The sequence below is a fragment of the Acipenser ruthenus genome, chromosome 1 (genome assembly GCF_902713425.1).
Source record: "Acipenser ruthenus chromosome 1, fAciRut3.2 maternal haplotype, whole genome shotgun sequence".
In the NCBI taxonomy this organism is placed as follows: domain Eukaryota; kingdom Metazoa; phylum Chordata; class Actinopteri; order Acipenseriformes; family Acipenseridae; genus Acipenser; species Acipenser ruthenus.
Window position 1 is genome coordinate 37,046,390 of NC_081189.1, and position 19,513 is coordinate 37,065,902.

The 19,513-nt window shown below is 35.6% G+C and overlaps 1 protein-coding gene across 1 annotated transcript in view; it reads right to left on the bottom strand.

Moving 5' to 3' along the window:
* Positions 1–427: 427 nt before the first annotated feature.
* LOC117420871 (phospholipid-transporting ATPase IC-like) overlaps positions 428–19,513 on the bottom strand; it is a 49,370-nt gene continuing 30,284 nt past the window's right edge. Inside the window, exons 6-28 of the mRNA XM_034034584.3 lie at positions 19,117–19,178; positions 18,847–18,919; positions 18,456–18,526; positions 15,268–15,350; positions 14,542–14,700; positions 14,324–14,412; positions 13,600–13,790; positions 13,153–13,361; positions 13,010–13,053; positions 12,155–12,311; positions 11,709–11,897; positions 8,250–8,362; positions 7,938–8,102; positions 7,256–7,367; positions 6,888–6,963; positions 5,799–5,928; positions 5,006–5,297; positions 4,635–4,858; positions 3,607–3,690; positions 2,893–3,138; positions 2,332–2,470; positions 2,035–2,165; positions 428–1,667 (exon numbers count right to left, since the gene is read on the bottom strand). Of these exons, the coding sequence (XP_033890475.1) occupies positions 1,467–1,667; positions 2,035–2,165; positions 2,332–2,470; positions 2,893–3,138; positions 3,607–3,690; positions 4,635–4,858; positions 5,006–5,297; positions 5,799–5,928; positions 6,888–6,963; positions 7,256–7,367; positions 7,938–8,102; positions 8,250–8,362; positions 11,709–11,897; positions 12,155–12,311; positions 13,010–13,053; positions 13,153–13,361; positions 13,600–13,790; positions 14,324–14,412; positions 14,542–14,700; positions 15,268–15,350; positions 18,456–18,526; positions 18,847–18,919; positions 19,117–19,178 (3,240 nt within the window). The 3' untranslated portion in view covers positions 428–1,466. The remainder of the gene's footprint in view (positions 1,668–2,034; positions 2,166–2,331; positions 2,471–2,892; positions 3,139–3,606; positions 3,691–4,634; positions 4,859–5,005; positions 5,298–5,798; positions 5,929–6,887; positions 6,964–7,255; positions 7,368–7,937; positions 8,103–8,249; positions 8,363–11,708; positions 11,898–12,154; positions 12,312–13,009; positions 13,054–13,152; positions 13,362–13,599; positions 13,791–14,323; positions 14,413–14,541; positions 14,701–15,267; positions 15,351–18,455; positions 18,527–18,846; positions 18,920–19,116; positions 19,179–19,513) is intronic.

A 19,513-nucleotide genomic window follows, 5' to 3' on the forward strand; every position in this document is an offset into this window, starting at 1 on the left:
TGCCTATACTGTTGGGAGCAGAAAATTAATTCTAGCTAGGTAAAAATGCATTGAAAATGTACAGTACCATATGCAAGGTACAATAGCTTATAAAGAAGAAAAGGTTAAGCTCTAGCAAGGAGTGGACAGTTTGCACACACTGGGGAATTAGAACGAGATGGAGAATGCATGTTCAAACTCTGATTGGCTGCTGCACAGCTTCTTCATTTGCTGCCTCTTCTGTGAACTGTCTTATGGTATCATTTTCCATTGTCTACTGTTGTCAAATGTTACTGGTCTAGACCTATCTGGCCTACAGCTGCTATTTAGTCTCCTGTCTGTGCTGTCCGCTTCCCTGCGGTATATAAAAAGTCTCTACAGTTATCCCAGGTTGTAATAATGTTGTTATATTATAATCAAAATCTTATCCAAGCAAGACAGAAAACGATTCAGTTTATTTCTTTTTTATTATTATTTCTTCTTAAATAAAGTTAAAGTATTCACGAACATTAACAGAAAACTTCAGTGTTTTTGTTAAGTATTTGGATATTGAAAAGAGTATTTTACACAAATTGCAACATTAGTTGTGTCTAAGATTACATTTTCAGACTTTATTATAAAAAACATCAGCTTTATTGCATCCCTTCTAGGTTTTAAAATTCTGGTTTCAATGTGTTGTCAGTTCATCCCTTCATATAAAAAGTACCAGAACCTGGACCTGATCTTTCACTGATCAAAAACGTTTCTACCTACAGTACCAATCTTAGATATTAACCTAGTTCTGCTTGGATTGGTTTTTGGTTAGGTCATTCAAGTTTTACCAACTGCAAAGGATATGCCTCCAAAAAGGACACCATCCTAAAGACTAAATTTCAATTGAGGAACCACTATATACATTACTAACAACTATGTACACAATTACCCCTAAAAACTTAAAGCCCCACCTATCTTTATAATTAGGTGTAGGGGTGCTATCCATAATCTAAACTCATTGAGTACTGTTGTTTTTCGATTAACTTGTACATGCCTCTCGTTGTAATTCTTTCACAAAGGCCACAAGGAGTCTAGTTTTGTAATATCTAACAAGGCCTTTTTAAATAGGTAAAATGTTTAAGTATCTAACTTATATCATAACTGGAGGATGACAAATTCACTACACACATTTCTTCACCTATTAAAAACAAACAAAACTTGTATGACTAGTAACACCACCCAGTTGTAACAATATCAAAAACTTGCATAGCTGGAGTAGAAAATGGTCAAGACATACAGTATCACAATATTAAGGCCACCACAGAACTAAAATGGCAAATGTCAGGGAATTCAACAAGTAATAAGAATATCTTGAATGAAAAAAAAAAAAAAAAATTCTAAAAATGTCCTGAGAACAACATTGTCCATTACAAAAATAAAATAATCTCTTCTGTGCAAGAGTTAAAAAGTCTTTTAATGCATTAATGTTAAAAGTTTGTGTCAGTCTGTGGCATTCACTCTGTTTCTCGGAGGACGGATGGCCGTCCTGCTGACGGTCTCTTGCGGATGCTTTGTCCAGAAGCGATGAGGTCAGCATAGCCTTGTTGGTGAGAGAAAGCATAAGCGGACCTGCGACTGGTTGCGCCTCGTCTTAAAGCACTTGGTTTCTTCTTTGGAGCCTCATCTGCCTCGTATGTCTTACGGTTCCTCTGTACCTGTTTTAAAAGGAAGAGAATGATTTCCTCTCCCCAGAGCAAAAGTTCTTAGTCTTTTTATTAAACATTAAAAAAGGACATTTTGTTGGAGGTATAATTATTAGGTACATGATATATAGATATACCACCACATAGTTTGACAGGTCTCAGAACTGTATAAAGAGAACTTCAGGTTTCGAGTAAAACCCCAAAAGCATTCCAACGAAATAGAAACCATCACAAAAACATTGCGGGCACATGTAGTGTGTTGTTTTTTTATTGGTAGCAGTAGCAGTTACCACACCTACCGCAGTTCTACAATCAGACTGAACCATGATGTCACAGATGATTTTCTTATTTTAAATCTAAGGTTTTCTTGACAACTTACTTTATCACCCTCGGAAGGCCATATTGTCTTGTACAGGAAATGAACTGCGATAACTGGCATAAGACTGATACCAACGGTCAGTATAATCGTCAGCCACAGATAAGGCTGTCTGAGAGCATTTGGAGCAGCTCCTGTAGGAGAAATCATTAATAAAATTAATAAAGCAACAATTATTTATTTAAACCAGGACAGTTCAATATGATAACAAACCATATTTTTAATTTCCAACTTTCTGACTCATCCTGGCTAAGAACTGACATCATGCATCATTATTAAACAAAGTTGACCAATACCAACCTGTAAATGTGAAGTAAGAGGGGAAGATGACATGTATCCCTGCACTATGAATGTCAAACATGATTCCAAAGTAAATTGCTATACTGCCAAAGACTGAGAATGCATTTAAAAAGGTCCAGTATGAAGTGTTCAGGGAAATCTAAGAGAGAAAAAGGTAACACCCAATTAGAACAATGCACCTCACCTCAAACAAAGCTCTCACACACTATACAAAGGAGGCAAGCCAGAAATACAATACACAGTAACTCAAAGCCTTTCATGTAGATCAGGATTCAGCTCTGGATAAAATCACATCCTAATGATGCAATATAGTGATCTGATCTGAGTCCATATACAGAACCATGAACCAAGATATTTATTGATGTATTAAAAATACTTCCGCTAGCTTCTTGCGATTGTTTTAAACAGCTTTTGCAACTTGTTCTCTTCTTTGTTTGCTTGGCATTAGCAGAGAGAGAGTGAGAGTGAGAGACACAAAATGAAATGTTTACACAATCCAAAAAGGTAAAGGGGTAGCCAACACTCATATGAAACATGAATATTTGACTGTATTTTACTTGCCTGGAGATTGACAATGATGATTAGAGAGGAGGCAGTAGTGACAGCAAATGACTGGTAGTCTGACGGTGCCTCCCCATCCTGCCCCATGGTTTGCAGAAATGCACCATAGGGTATAAAGAAGACTATCAATGAGGTATAAATTCCATGGAACAAACTTATGAAGAAGTTTTTGTAATTAAACAGCTGTCCTTCTTGCCCTGGGACATAAAGCTTTGGAAACCGGAGGCTTAGTTTGTCATTCACATCCTAAAAAAAAAAAAAAAGAAATAAACTGAATCATAACTCATATTAAAATAAAGACTTGAACTTTAAGCTGCTCTCAGAATTGTCATGATTTTAAAGGTTATGACATTAATAGATTACATGATGTTTCAATGAAAAAATGGTGTTCGAGTAAAGTAAATACGCTCCTCAAAAAGGTGGGTGATTTATTAAGGAATTTGGGCAGAAGTAAAAAATAAAATGTGGAAATGATATGATAATGCAGCGAAACCAAATCAGAAGGATGCGTTTGTGTTGGTAAATGTCAGGGCTTAAGCATGGTTTATAACTTGAGTCCTTCCTGACTAAAAATGTTTTGAAAAGCTTACAGAGCACATGAAATCAAGAAGATTCAGGACAGTTTTACAAAAAAAACCTGATGAACATGTATATTATATGCATGCATGAATGAATGAATGAATGAATGAATGAATATGAAATAAAATCACACACCTGATCTAGCAAACCTACAAGAAGAACTGGAAGACTGCTGTACAGAACATTGTACAATGTGATGAACCAGTCCTCATAAGCAGTCTGTAAGAAAAAACAAAAAAAAGATTTGAACTCTACCTATAAAACCAAGGTGTAAAACTAGAAACATAACAGGTCATCCAACTGGCAAGTGTTAACCAGCAAGTCAAGTGTAATCAGCAGCACATTTGTATTTTTTTTAAAACATTATTGAGAATGAAAAAGTACAGTGGAAGCTGGCATTTTAATATGGTTTTAAGCCTGCTAAGATACAGAAGGGTGTATTAAAATGAGAAATAAACTAACTTGAGTGCTTAAGGAGACCTTCAAATTACACATTACCAAATCATTACTCAAATAAGTTTGTTTCTCCTTGGACATTGGAGTTAGAGGTATGAAAATATGCCCCTGAGCATATTACATAGGTTGATCCTATCTGTAACTCTGGGTCGGTCTATAGAAAAAACACTCTGCATCAAGGCAACAGATTAGCAATTTGAAGTCATAAAGATTCAACCAAATTGTAGATGATAAATGTGCTGAAAAGCTTTGGAATATAGCTATGGCCAAATGTTTTGCATCACCCTATAAATTAACAAACGTTGTTTCATAAAGTCGAATGAAACCTGCTGAATAATGTTACGTTAACATATTGAATTAAATACCGCTTTGGAGTTTTTCATATACTTAACGAAAAACTGACAAATTGAAAAATGTGACATTTTGAAACCGAACATGAAATACTGTACTACTATAATGGCTTCCGGTAGACTTTTGCAATATCATCTTGTAGTTTCATTGATTAAATGATGTTAAATAAAAGATAATTCTGTTCAATTCTAAAATTCTACGTGTGCAAAACTTTGGGTCAAAGCTGTAGTTAAGAACTTGAGATGAGCTGCAGTTTAGCTCAGATAGTTTTGGAAAGGCCCTACTATTACAAAAAAAATAAATTGGCGAGAAAAAATGTGCCACATAAATTGTCAAAAAATTCTAGGTCATCTCACCCTTGCAGAATATCCACTGAAAAACGAATACCAGAAGTGAACCAATGTGAAAGCGAAGTTCTTGTAGAAAAAGTACCGCAGGAATTTACACATGCGGATGTAAGACCATCTTCCATGCACCAGCAGTAGCCTCTCCAAGTAGCGGAACTGGGCAAAGGCATAATCACTGGACATGACTGCCTGCATTCCTTCCTGTCCACTGATCCCAACACCGATGTCTGCAGCTATAGAGATAAAGATTGGAAATCAGGAATTGTAATCACAAAGCACATATCAAACTTTACTCTCTCCCTTGTACTGTATAAGAACTTCAAATAATTAAATTAACCAGACAATCTAGTACAGAAAAACATTTAAAACAAGTATTTTACTTTTAATCATGTTGACGTCATTGGCTCCATCTCCAATGGACAGTGTGATTGCCTTCTTGCACTTCTTGACAAGACTGACTACCATGGCTTTCTGCTTGGGAGTGACTCTGCAGCAGATGACCGCACTGCACTCGCAGGCCATGTCCACAAAGTGGCTCTGCCGCTCCTCCTTGGCCCGCTCCTCCTTCAGCTTAGACTGCTGCTGTTGTGTTTGTTCTTCCTTTGTCTTGGGAGTAGGCAGCCGCAGCTTCAATTTCCTCTTCCTCTTCTTTTTCTCGTAAAGGATTTCATTCTGTTTGTAAAAATGTATTCATTTGAGTTCAAATTTAATTAAAATCAATAGCCTTTACTTGTTGTGTTTGATTAATCCTTTTGCAGCATATAAAATAAATAGTTACAACACAAAACAATAACTGCCTCAGGTAGTAGAACATGCATAATATCTTCCATTAAAATAAGCCTTTTTATATAGCAGTACAATGTGTTCCAAAATGAAAGGGAATGACAGGGTGTTTTGAGAAATCTGTATTTTTATGTCAACCCCCAGGTCCCAAAAGTGATCACCAGTGATCCATTAACATTTGCACTTCACCAGCCAGACTTGCTTTACATTATGCACAAAACACAAGTGCATTTCATACAAAGAGTACCATTAGATTAGAAGACTTGATATAAATGGACCCAACAAAGGTATAGGAAACAATACTGTATTTTATCCAACCAGCTGAAACCACAAGGGGTTGGTGCACCATTTGGGAATGGCAGATGGACTGTTCATACTTCAGTAACTTACCAGCCATGACCCAGTGATTACTAAAGCGTGGATTCCTCCATCTGTAAAGTAGGGCTCTTTGGCATTTGATTTCACTAGTTGAGTCCCTTCGGTGTTTCTGCTATTCTGCTGCCTGGTCCTCAGAAGCACACTGCAAGGAAAATACATATTTTACAGTCGGTCAAATGGCTCCATGATTGGCCACTTTATAGGCAAGTTAATTTGACAAATGATGCTGGTCCACACAATAAAATATCAAAATAGATATAGAACTAAATAAGCTTTCTGTTTCCCCTCTAGACTGACTTCACCTATGTTCATCCAAATGCTTACATACAAAGGAAATACACATACACTAGGTGTTCACATTAGGTTTACAAAAACACATACAAATATTAAAAACTATTAAAAGCAGTAATAGCAAATCAAATAATTACACAAAGTTCCATTTCACATCAGTCTAATGTGCAGATTTGAAAGCAGCACATTTTAAGAAAAAACTTAAAATGATACCTGGTACCATACAAGGTTTTGAAAGCTCTCAATTTAAATGTGTTATTTTCTGGTACTCTGAGTATCAGAGGTCATTTCACTTCATTACAACAGGTCAAAGCATATTGGCTGGTTAAATCACAGGAAAGAAAAGTGTGAGGGGGTGGGAACATTTAACCCACCGGGTGAAAGGACCAAGGGAAGTGCATACACACTACCTGAAAGTAAGGCATGCAAACAGAGATCTTTCTTTAACCCTAGTACGGTAGCATGCATGGAGATATATATATATATATATATATATATATATATATATATATATAAACATAGTGAAAAGAGGGGCACAACAGGTTTCAGGAAATATTGTATTAGCTATAACTCCTTTAAAGTGAAACCAAGCTCAAAACAGGCTTCAGCCTTTCCACATATTATTGTTGTCAAGCAATAAACTTCTGCTAAACTTATTTTTTCCTATTAAGAAATGAATGTGACAAAATCCAAACAGCCTTCTAATACCGTAATCACAATGATGGATCACATAATCTGATAAACATACCCATCATTTAAAATCCCGTGTGCACTGAAAACAAGCTTAAAAACAGCAGAAGTTAAACATACTTGACATCTTCTCCGTAGTGGATTTGCGTTTCGTCAGTTAAAAGCTGACAGGCATACCCGATGTTTTCAGCAGTTTCTATCGGGGGGGGGGGGGGAGGGAGGGAAAAGTGTTATTGTCACTAAGACAGTAGAAGTCCAGTAAAGAGACTGTAGAAGTACAGATAACAAATCAGACCATCTCAATAAGGATTCTCCGATTTACAGGATAATGTATTAGCTAACAGTTTAAATCCAGGTCGCTCACATGACAGATTATGGTAATGAAAAATGGAATTCCGGACATGTACAGCACTCTGCAAAAGTTGCTTATATGCTTCGGACAGTCAAGAAAAAAAAAAAAAAAATCTATATCTATTTCAGACTAGTACCTTTCTTATCCCCAGTTAGAACCCAGATTTTGATATCAGCCTTGGCCAGGTTGGATATCGTCTCTGGGACACCGTCTTGCAGTTTGTCTTCAATGGCAGTTGCTCCAATAAGCTGGAATGTGACAAGAACCACAATGAAATGCCTTACAAGAGTTTGACTTTATTATGCAACTAAATTGCTGGACAGCAGATTGAGGACATGCATCTTCAAGAGCAGCACCAGCTCTGGAACATTATACTGATGTTGCTATGCAACATAAGTGTGGATGTTGTTTCTGGTCTGGTGTCAATTGCAGAACATTTTTGGTAGAAATATCCATAATCCAAGTTTATTTTTGTTAACACATTTGGTTTAAAATTTATGCTACAATACCAAAAACGACTCCACTATTAAAAATGAAGTCTTGTGTAGACTTTCGTTGGTTAACTAAAATCTGCTTGAAAAAACTCCATTGGCTTTCAGTTTATGGGTTAACCTTATGGTATATTCCCTCTCCAGTATGATATTTGAACATGCTCCATCACGTGCCCTTTCCTCTCTTACCCTAAATCTTCACTTGGAAATTATAGGTTAGACAAACTGTACTGTTTGCCTGTAGATGTATTACAATGCATAAGATTTTAAAAAAAAAATAACCAAAATGACACTGTAGTCTTATTATTAATTAAAAAATTGACATACAAGCAGGTTGGTTTCTATTTCTTCATACACTTTATCCAAAGCTGCTTCTCGGTCTGTCACAGCAATTCTAGCATCCTTGTGCTTAGCTGCCCAGGTGCTAAACTCCTCATCGCTGATGTCTTTGTAACACAGACAGAGAGTTCGGAGGGTCTCGTTTGCAAAAATCTGGTAAAAAGATAAAAACAATTTTAAAAAGATAATATAGCATTTAAACAGTTGCCTAGATCAGTTAAGCAGTTTATATGATTGTACTTTACAGATATAAGAGTTATTTTTTAGTTTGAATTAAAATAAATGGTTCAAAAGACTTACATCAAGTTCTGTCTGGGTAGTTTCCTTGTTTTCAGACTCTGGGTGCAAGCGTTCGTAGATAACAGTATCAGCCCCTTTACAGTAGAGTCTGATTGTGCCATCAGCTAGTTTCACTGAAAAGAAAGCAGAGGAAGTTATAGAACACACGCACACAAATGTATTGACACCCTACACTTAATATGAGAATTCAGAAAACATGTTAAATACAAGCATTTAGTGAACATGAGCCACCAATTAATATGACACAGACCAAAATACACAATTAAAAACACCACACAAGTTTAACAAACAATGTTTATATAAAAAAGCACTTTGTTTTGTTCAATTCTCTGATATTAAAGTGTAGGGTGTCAATATTTCTGTGACTGTATAAAACAGTTAACTTGTATTGGACACTTGCAACAGTTGAGAAAAACCACAGAACACTTGTGTTCCACAAATGAAAACAACTCAAACTCCAAATGTTCTATCTCTATACCCTAATTACTCAAGTCACATTACTTCAATTTTGTAACAGTGTCTTTATAGAACCCTGCAAACAGGAAGTCACTACCTCAAATTGTCTTTGAGACAAACAGGGAATATTAATTGTATATATTACACAGCACAACATTCAGTGCGACATGAGCAATAGACAATTTGCAAGTGGGCAGCAGTGTGGAGTAGTGGTTAGGGGCTCTGGACTCTTGACCGGAGGGTTGTGGGTTCAAGCCCAGGTGGGGGACACTGCTGCTGTACCCTTGAGCAAGGTACTTTACCTAGATTGCTCCAGTAAAAACCCAACTGTATAAATAGGTAATTGTATGTAAAAATAATGTGATATCTTGTAACAATTGTAAGTCGCCCTGGATAAGGACATCCAAGAAATAAATTAGTGCATGCTGCAGATAGGTTTCCCATATGTATACCTATTAAACACTCAAGCAACAAACACACACATATTGATATTTTCTATTGATTGATTAATCATCCGATCGATTAATAACACCTGTTCGCTAGTTATATGAAATTGTACTGAAAAATAATTACAGGTAATACTAAGTATTAACATAATGCTATTGCAGCCAGCCGGTCAGTGAAAGAAAACAACTTCCAGACAGATGTTTGTGAAACCAATCCAGGCAACGTGTGTTCTTGCGTCTCCCGGATTTACAGTAACTTCATAATGTCTTTTCGGAATATGAACTGATATTCTTGCAAGTTTGAACCTGCCAAAGTTATGCCCTGACTACATGCTTGTACTACAGGACTTCCCCATAAAACTCCTCCAAAGTCCCTGCGGCACAGAACATTAGCGTCCGCAGCTGTACGCACGTTACGCAATGTGCGTGCCTTTGATTTGCAAAATTTCATCTTCATTATTGTGGACTTGTATGCAGCGGTCCAGATAGGCTGCATACCCGCTGTTTTTACCCATTAACAAATCTGAAATCCGCACTAAATTGTTATTTAATGGGTAAAAATGCGCATAGCAATTTTGCTGCACAGCTTGTCTGCCTCCCCTAAAACTTCCACTAACAACTACATCTCCCAGAATACAATGTATTCAGTTACTAGGAAACTGTACACAAGAAAAACCAACTGAATAAACATTATGCAATCTCTGGCTAGCTCTGTTGCCTTTGCAGCCAATCACAGTAAGAATAAGAAAAATTCGAAGCTACACAGGTTGACGCGTAAGCACCCCAGTCCTGCTACAAATCCAACTGCAAATTGTTGGAGGCAACTGCTTAAAAAAAAAAATGCCTATAATATTAAAACTATTTGTTTTATAACTTAATGTATTTCCTTATTTTATTTATCTGTATGGCTTTATATAGAAGTTTTAACGTGTTCACAGAGTTTAAGAATTTAACGTTCAAATAGAAGTTCTGTTTCTGTGCTTCTCTTCAAAGTCGTATTGACGGTGGTCAATAAAGTGAATAACAATAGCTGTTGTGTCTGGTTTTATTTTAATACTAAGTTTTTGTACAGTAGTACAAAAGTAGTAACATGGAAGGCTCTTTTTTAATGCTTACCCCATTACCATTAAAAATTGTACAGTATTTATCAAGATTACTCATGACTTCAAGGTAATGTTGCATTTTAGCCCCTGAAAATACATTTTACTCTCTGTGTTAATTAGAGGGCAAGTTACTCCCAGACCTAAACTGACTTCACAACAGCACACAAACTGGCAGTTTAATGAAAATGACAACCAGATTTCAAAATGTTACTGATGAAAACAGAGACGTGTTTGTTGAAAATGAGGAAAATGCTGCCACAAAAAAAAAAAAAAAAAGACATTGAGTGATAGAACTTTACTAAACCTTTTAGTAAAAGTGTAACTGGAAGAAAATGGAGAAAACAGGAACATTTATCAAACATCAGTATAGCAATGGTATACTGGGAGGCAAAGACAAGTATTTAATGCGACACAAATATGAAGGTTCAGTTTACTGCGGTAACCAAACAAACTTCACAAAAACAAAAGAAATTTCAGGGGAAAAACAAAAGCATTACAAAAAACAAAGCAAGGGAAATGGCCATGTGTGCTACTTTTCAAGCTATTGTAAACGGCTACAACTAATTATAACAAATAAAATTACACCAAAGTGTGTATAATAAGCTTGTAATTATATCTTGGCTAAATTGTCATCAGGTTCTGCAGAGTGTTTTCGATTCAAAGGGAACTGTTAGCTTTTAACTGGCCAATTATCATTATGTATGTTTTGCCTCATCTCAATTTAAAACTTTTAAACCTCAACATCAATAGATTGAAGAATTGTAACAAGAGGAATCTTTTTTAAACCCTACCTGAATACGTTACACGCTATTGTTATGTGTTAATGTGGATCTGCATCGGCCAGACGAAACTCACTTGTCTAGAGATTAAAAGGCGACAATTTGTTTTTAATTGAAAACACTTTGGAGATTATACACACAGCACAACCTAATTGTGTGATTTAAAAGTTTAACCGGATTTCATTTGAAATGTGTCAGTTCAGTGAGACCTTAAAAGGAAAATTATTCGGAACTGCTGTATTTGTCCCATCCCTACATACCTATACATTATATATATATATATATATATATATATATATATATATATATATATATATATATATATATATATATATATATACATATACACACACACACACACACACACACACACACACACATTATATATATATTTCAAAATGGATCCCGAGCAATAGCAATTTGAATGTCAGTGGGTCTGGTGAAAACCTAAAACTGTGATTCTCTATAAATTCTGAACCATTGCTCAATCAAGCTTCAATTTGAAATTATAATTTTTCCAATAAAACCCCCAAGTGGTAACCAATTTCCATTAAAATCAGAGACAATGCTTTGTTAAAATGACCCTTAGGTGTCCAGATTGTTTCCTTAAAGTAGGTATTTCACACAAAATGTATATTTAGAAATAAAAATATCTTACAAAAATCTACCACTTACAAATAATAGACATTCGTTTTCTGTCACTGTTGAAGTCTAATATTGCTATCACTTCATATGTTTTTTCCAACCCCATCTCGCTTATTGTAATAGTGTTTTGTGATCGGGACAGGAAGACAAATCCAAAATTCCTGGCAGCCATAACCAGGGCTCCTTCATCTGGGGAAGCTGCCTGATAAACAAGCTGACCTGAGATGAGAAAGAGAATTTGTTCAAAGACATGTTAAAACAATACTTTGTCCTTAACCTTAATGATTTACTACAATGTTTAGATACATTGAATATAACCTGATCAGTATATTAGGTTCCAGTGAAATGTCAGTGAATTCCCATAAAACAGAGATTGTAATTCAGAGAGGTCAAAATTAAATGTAAAAAAAGAATAACGTTATCTGTAAATAAATAAAACCTCAATCTCCAAGGCTAGCTTTTTTCTTCTCACTCACCTTCCTTTTCTTCCACCATCACAGTGTGGCAAAGGGCAAGTAATCTGAAAAACTCCATAGCATGTAGGTCTTCCCCTTTCTTTATGCAAATTGGCAAAGAATGGTCATAAAACTGGAACTTCCCCTCTGCATACTTATTCCAGCTAAAATCCACAGGCTGCAGTGTTTTGAAAGAAAAAAAAAAGACAAAAGTATATCAGGATACAGGATACAGGATACAGTACAAATACAAAAAAAAAAAAAATGGATAACATATATTGTAACAATCTAATCAACGACAGATGCAATTTGTGTTTTTCCACATACTGAAAATGCCAGTGCTTGTGAAATGGCGTAAAAAGGGGACCTGGGGAGCCATGACTGCCCAATAATAACCAGTTTACATCATACGACTGCATTTTCTGGCAGAAAAATGTAACTCAGCGTCGGTAGCTGAGCTTTAAATCCCACAGATTTAGATTTAAATCCCTCTTCACAGACAGAATTAGGCCCCAAAACATATCACCTCCAACAGTGCAAAACTTGTCCCATTTGATATTGAAATGAATAAAACAGGATTACAAGAAACAGTGGTAGCTTCAAACTATAATGTTAAAATACAGAATGGGGGGCACACTGCTGCACTTGCTTCAATACAAGGCCTCCAGTGCACAAACTAATTTATCTGAACTTTATTTAAAGAACTCTCTCACCCTGGTTTAGTTAGGATTAAAAGGGGTTTCACTGTACACAGACATTATATATATATATATATATATATATATATATATATATATATATATATATATATATATACACACACACACACACACACACACACACATATATATATATAAAAAAAAAAAAAAGTCTTACGTTAATGCTGTCTAAACTCACTCCATCTTCATTACATGGGTTACCTAAGGAGAATAATGATATTAGAAAATCAGAAATATATTTCAAAACTTTAATCTTTGTTCCTGAATAAATAATGTGTTGTGTTCAATATTGAAGCTCACCGTATGTCTTTCCATTGATGGTACACTTTTTGAAGGCCATGATGTTTTGGGTGAGGGTCCCAGTCTTGTCCGAGAAGATGTACTCGATCTGTCCCAGCTGCTCATTTAGGGTAGTGGTCCGAGCCTTGGCGGGAGTGTCCTTGTCTTCATAGTACATCTGCAGGTCCCAGTTAATGAAGTGACTCTGACCCAGTCGGATAACTTCAACACTTGAAAAGACATTTGAAAAAGAGATTAGCTTTGAGTGACACATCCCAGACCAAATTAAAAGCTACCTGTGGGTTGCTCAGATCTGGGGGAATACATTTGGCTCCACTCAATGACATGCTGATTCAAACGTAAGACACCCCCTTCACCCTAATCCACAGTTCAAAGAAACCAAATTTTGTCCTGCTTTTTGATTACAGTATTTTACATTTGTTAAGCACAACAAGGCTCTTTCCTTACCTCACATAGAGAGAGATGGGGACCATTGTGTTCAGAACAATGAGATAACCCCAGAAGGTGATAAAGCCTCGGTAGGTTGAGTTTTCAGATGATCCGTCATTCAGGTACCAGGCTTTACTGCCAATCTGTTCCTGCCAAAACGTATGACCAATAGCCAGGCCCGCTGCTATGAGAATAAGAAGGAAAAAGATCTGTGCAAAAAAAAAAAAAAGAAAAAGAAGAAAATGATTTCTGGAGCAAAGCAGCAAGTAGTGCTGTCACATCAAAATTATGACCAACATTTGAGACTACAACATGCACATTTTATGAAAATTTGAGTGCGTTATTTACATGTTGTGAGCTCACGCTCTCTGTCTTAGTATATACACTGTAAAATGTGCAGTATACACAAATGGTGTGATCTGAAGAATACACTCTGGTGTTTTTGGTAGGCTAGCACACAAGACGTGTGCATTACACCAAAAATGTCCAAAACTCAAAATGGACAAAACCCAAGTCAGCTTTGTTGTGCCTGTTACACGTAGGGTGCATATTATATAAATAAAAAAGGGAATACGATTTATTTTCACTTAATACAATTACAAGAACCTCAAATCAACAATCAATTATATAATGTATTTTCTACATTCAGTATAGATTTGCCCCCACCCCCCATGGACATGACAATTACTGACAGACAGTGTTCATGTCTTGAATACTAATGAACTGTAAAAGCTGTACGTACAGTGTAAACCATGTAATTCATCAGACGATCAATATTAGTCCTTTTAAATCTAGTTTTGCCACCATTCTTCATGATTTTGGTGTCAGCCCCTAAAAAAAGGAAAAGAAAAAAAATATATATTATATATATACCTGCAACATACTACTCTACTGCAGGAAAAATAGATCATTACATTTATAGAAGATAAAGAATATATATATATATATTTTTTTACTAACCTGCAAAAATGACCATAGCGTGACTGATGTCTGTGTTGCGTACCGTACAACCACGCAGTAGAATGTTACTCAGATCCAGTGAGTAACTGTCATTTCTCCACATCATAGTGCCAGTGAATTTGTCTAGTCTGTTGTTGGGCTCTTCACATTCAATCATAGCTAACAAAAAAAAAAAGAAAATTGTTCACCTGTGGAGCGTTTAGTTAGATGCTCTGTCAGCTTGCTGATACAATCCAAACAAGCTCAGTAAAAAACTAGAATCAATTTACGTAACCAAATCCACGAGCAATCATTGAAGCAAATCAGATCTTACTTGTTGATATGAAATTATGCAGCCAGTTTTAAAGATCAAAGTTTTTACAGAACACGCACTGGATGGAAATCTCTCAGATTACTGCCAACTAGTGTTGGAATTAAATTAGCCGTTACAGGTTCAATACCCTATTGCCAATCAAATCGATCTACCATGTGCCCTCACCGCCCAGGGTTAATTGAAATACAGTACGATTGTCTTTCTCAGCCTTCACCGACATGTTTTGCCTTAGATAAATACAATAAAATGACAGACAGTCCACATCATAACCCCCAAATCACTCCTCATACATGCCATTATAAAAGTATCAAATAGCTTCTAGTATTACCATGGACAATAGGAGAACTAACTCCTCTACCATTACTAAGCCATTGGAGTTTCTAAAGATGTGGTAATATTTAAAATGTACACACCATCATAATCTGACAGCTGCTGTTCTGTTTGTAGTTCTTCGTGTGTTACCTTCAGGCCCAGTTTAAACTTCAAATTAGTTTCTCTGAAATAAATATTAATTAAAATAAATAAATAATTACATAAATACATTTCAGTGAAATCCTGGCTAACATACAATATCGATAATGCTGTTAAATCACAGGTTCATAAATTACAAAAGGTCATTGCTAGTAGATTACACGCTTTATACTTGCCATTGAAAGCCTTATAGATGGAAAACATACAGAAAAGGGAAGAAATGTCCAATCTCCATGAATGGAAACATCAGATACTATTACAGGCTCCTGATTTTCAGGAAAAAATAATTGAGTCGATAAAATGTGGGGTCCAATGACAAAAAAAAAAAAAACACACCACTGGCGAAAGTGTATAATAGTCTTATTTTTATAATTGTTAATAGCATAACTAATAACATGTTTATAGCCTGGTTACAATCACTTAGAATTAGGGCTTCTGTTTTTCAGTTTTTCTGTTTTTATTAATTTCATTTTTCTGTGTATTTTTTTTTTTAGCTATTTGAGTTTTATGCAAATAGTTTTTTTTAGGGCTTTCGCTTTTTATATACTTTATGAAATTTGTGTTTTCGGTTACTTTCCAAAATGTTTGGCCAATTTGTTCTGTCAAAATATGTATAGTAACTCGACAGTACTTGCACACTTAGAAGTTGAATCTTCTTTCCTTTGCTGTCTTCCACAACGTAATCCTTATGGTCACGAGGACATTCTTCTGGGGTTTTTGTGTGTAGGCATTTATTTACATTTCGCCACAATTTTCAATTCTGTATCTTAACTGTAATACAGCTTTAAATCCTGTAAACAAGCCTCAACTTCTAATTATAGTCTTGTTTTGAATCTTGCAAGTGGAGCCAACCAATAGAAATGTAGGAATTGTGCTGCCACTCAGTAGCTGGGGTGGGTTTAAAAGTATTTAGAACGAATCAATGATAGTCAGGAAGGAGGGACATTGCCCAACTGCACAGGGAAAGGTCTTTTTTTGTAGTTTTAGTTTAAATGGGAAAGGGGTGGTCAGTGTGAATTGATTAACCATTTCCACAGTGTTTATTGGCTATACAACGATTTCATTTTTTTATTGATTAAAACCGAAAATCAGAAGCCCTACTTATAATGCATCCCTAAACTAAAGTATCACCCAAATGTCTTCTATGGCATGGTTTGAAGGTTTAGATTTGTATGTATGTTAAATTGTATGTAAATTAGTATCTATTTAACCACTTCAACACCATGGCGTATGCACGTACGTCAAATGAAAACCCACTTACAGTACCATGTCGTACGTGCGTACGTCAAGTTTCCCTATGAGCGCTCTCTCAGTCCAGCGTTTTAGTTTTCATTCTCTAATGCAGTGCTAATACTGTGGAATGTGCAATGAAAGTCGGGGGAGGGTCAGGTGACATTTGTATCCAATTGCATGTCAATAGCGATTCCGATCTACCTGTGGGCGTTTAGAAGACAGATACATTGGGGAAGCCATTCAACAAGTATATATATATATATATATATATATATATATATATATATATATATATTAGTGTTTAAAATTATTTTTGGTTTTATTATTAGTTTTACTTGTTTAGTTGTAGTTTATATAGTTTTTAGCGAAAGCTAAACATGGCAACGTACTCGGAGAGCGACAATGGCAGTGATGAAGATTTCGAAGTTGGTTCAGAGGATTTCGATACCAGCGACAGTGATGCTGACTTATCACTCAGTGATGATAATGAAGAGGATTTGGAGACAACAACAGCAGGGGACTGGGTGTTTATTACTGACCCCTACCATGATACCAGTCCTCCATCATTTGATTTAGCACCTGTTTACACAGATGTGCACCCCGCCGCGGAACTTGAGAGTTTGCGTTCTCTATTGGAGTGTTTTTTGGCTTTTGTTCCAGAAAAGCTAATCACTTCCCTGACTGTACAAACAAAAGAGCATGCAGCTACTTTACAGGTAAGCCAGCTGCAAACGGGAAGGTGTTTGGTTTGAAATGGCAGTGCTGTGATGAAATACTATCAAAACACAACACTGTGTACAAGGCAATAAACCAGGCATCTGCGGCAGCCAGATCCATCACAATGCCTGCACAAAGTAGCCCCCTGTACATGCATTTGTGACTATCCCTCCAACACAAGGGAAGCAAAGACCGCAAAAAAGGTGCAGGGTCTACTACGAAAATGAAAACAAAAGAAAGGACACAAGAAAAATGTGCAGTGGTTGCTAAGGCAACCCCTGGTCCTGTTGTATTGAACATTTCAATAAATGGCACAGAGCAAGTCGATAATGGCACATGTTTTGATGTTGTTTGACAATTACCATTTACAGATTATTATTGTTATTAGCAGGGTTTTTGTTTTCATTGTTCAAACAAAGAAATTAAAAAAGTGTTTTTATCTCTATATTGAACATGGGTATGTAATGAAAAACACAGTTTAGGTAATTTATTTGTGTTTTATTCATCATATGTTAACATTTTACAGCAATTACAGGTTTGAAAACATTATAATAATTTTCAAAATCTGGTACCTGGGAAGGGGTTTCATTCTTACATCTGGAGTTGAAGTGGTTAAACAAGATAAAACATAAAATAATCTTTCCTTTATTTTTTCTTTCAAAAGACACATCATTATTGGAAAAGGCAGTTAAATTAAGGAATATAATATAGTAAAATCGCAATATTCACACCCTGAACCGCTCACCCTGTGTTTTTTTTTTTATATAAAAGAGAATATTCTACAGCAGACATCAAACCGAAACCTTACTTAGATATGGTTATGACTGAGGGCTCAGATCCAGGCTTGTCTATTAGATTAAACTCCCTCACACTTGTGAGGTTTTGTAGATACGTTTCTGAATTTTCCCATGTCTAGAAAACAACTATTTGAATTTACTTCCGCGTAATGAACACATAGGCTGTTGGAGTGGAGCTCTGTTTGGTTATCGGGTGGTGCCACAAGACTTTTTTTTTATTGGGAACAATTGCATTGTGTTTAATGATGGCAACATGAGCTTTACCAATCATTACATAAAGCACATTATGGCAGCAAATTATAAATGGGCTTGCACAAAAAAAAAAAAAAAAAAAAAAAAATTATATATATATATATATAATTTATTAAATGAAGACATCTTACCCATCAAGTTCGGCTGTTTCAACATAACAAAGACTGTTTGGTTCCGAGGTGGACAACAACAGAATATCAGCCTGAATGGAATGAAATCAAAATGTCATGAAACAAAAACATATGACATAAATCAAATCTGAAAAAATTATAAATGATTAAATGAAGCAGAAACAAAACACGCTCACTTTAGTTACAGATGATTTAAAACTTCAGACAAGGTTCTGTGAGAACTGCATGTGTGCACTTGAATGCATTCCAAATAAATATTTAATTCCTACTAGCATTGTTAGGGGTACTTGAGGACAGGGACAGAGAAACACAAATTTTTACAGGCTAGTCAGCACACAAAAAGTAAATATTAAAAAACATTTCATCTGGTATAAAAGTAAAATCATCTTACAGGAATAAAATCATTTTTCTTCAATCGAACAATATCCCCAACTTGAACGTCCTTCCATTTGTATGACTGAAACCTTAAAAAATATATATAAAATAAAAGAGAATTTAAGTTAGCTCTGGAAATAAAAGTAGACCATGCATAAACACCTTAAAACCACTCATACCACACAATTGAGAGTATTAAACTTAAAGCAAATACTGAAAGGGAAATTCAACTTAAATGCTGGCTGCTTATGTAGATTACATATTATGCTAGACAAATGCAGAATACCTGCCATCCTGAAGGACATCACATGACCTATTATTAATTTCATTGTCCATCCTGTGACGTGCCTAAAAGATGAAAGACAAAATGAAAATGTTATTAGCATGACACAGGTTCTGTCCAAAGTATGTGCTTGTTATCCTTTATTTAACAATAAAGTCTAATAGAATAACATGCAGAGAATGTCTATACTGGCTGCAATAGACCAGACATTAATTCAAATAAGTATCACAGTGTATATTACAGACCTGACACTGTGGGCTTTCACTACTGTGAGGTGTATAGCGCTGCATATTGGTGCAAGCAGTTGTATGAATGGAAACACTGAGCATTATTATTATTATTATTATTATTATTATTATTATTATTATTTATTTCTTAGCAGACGCCCTTATCCAGGGCG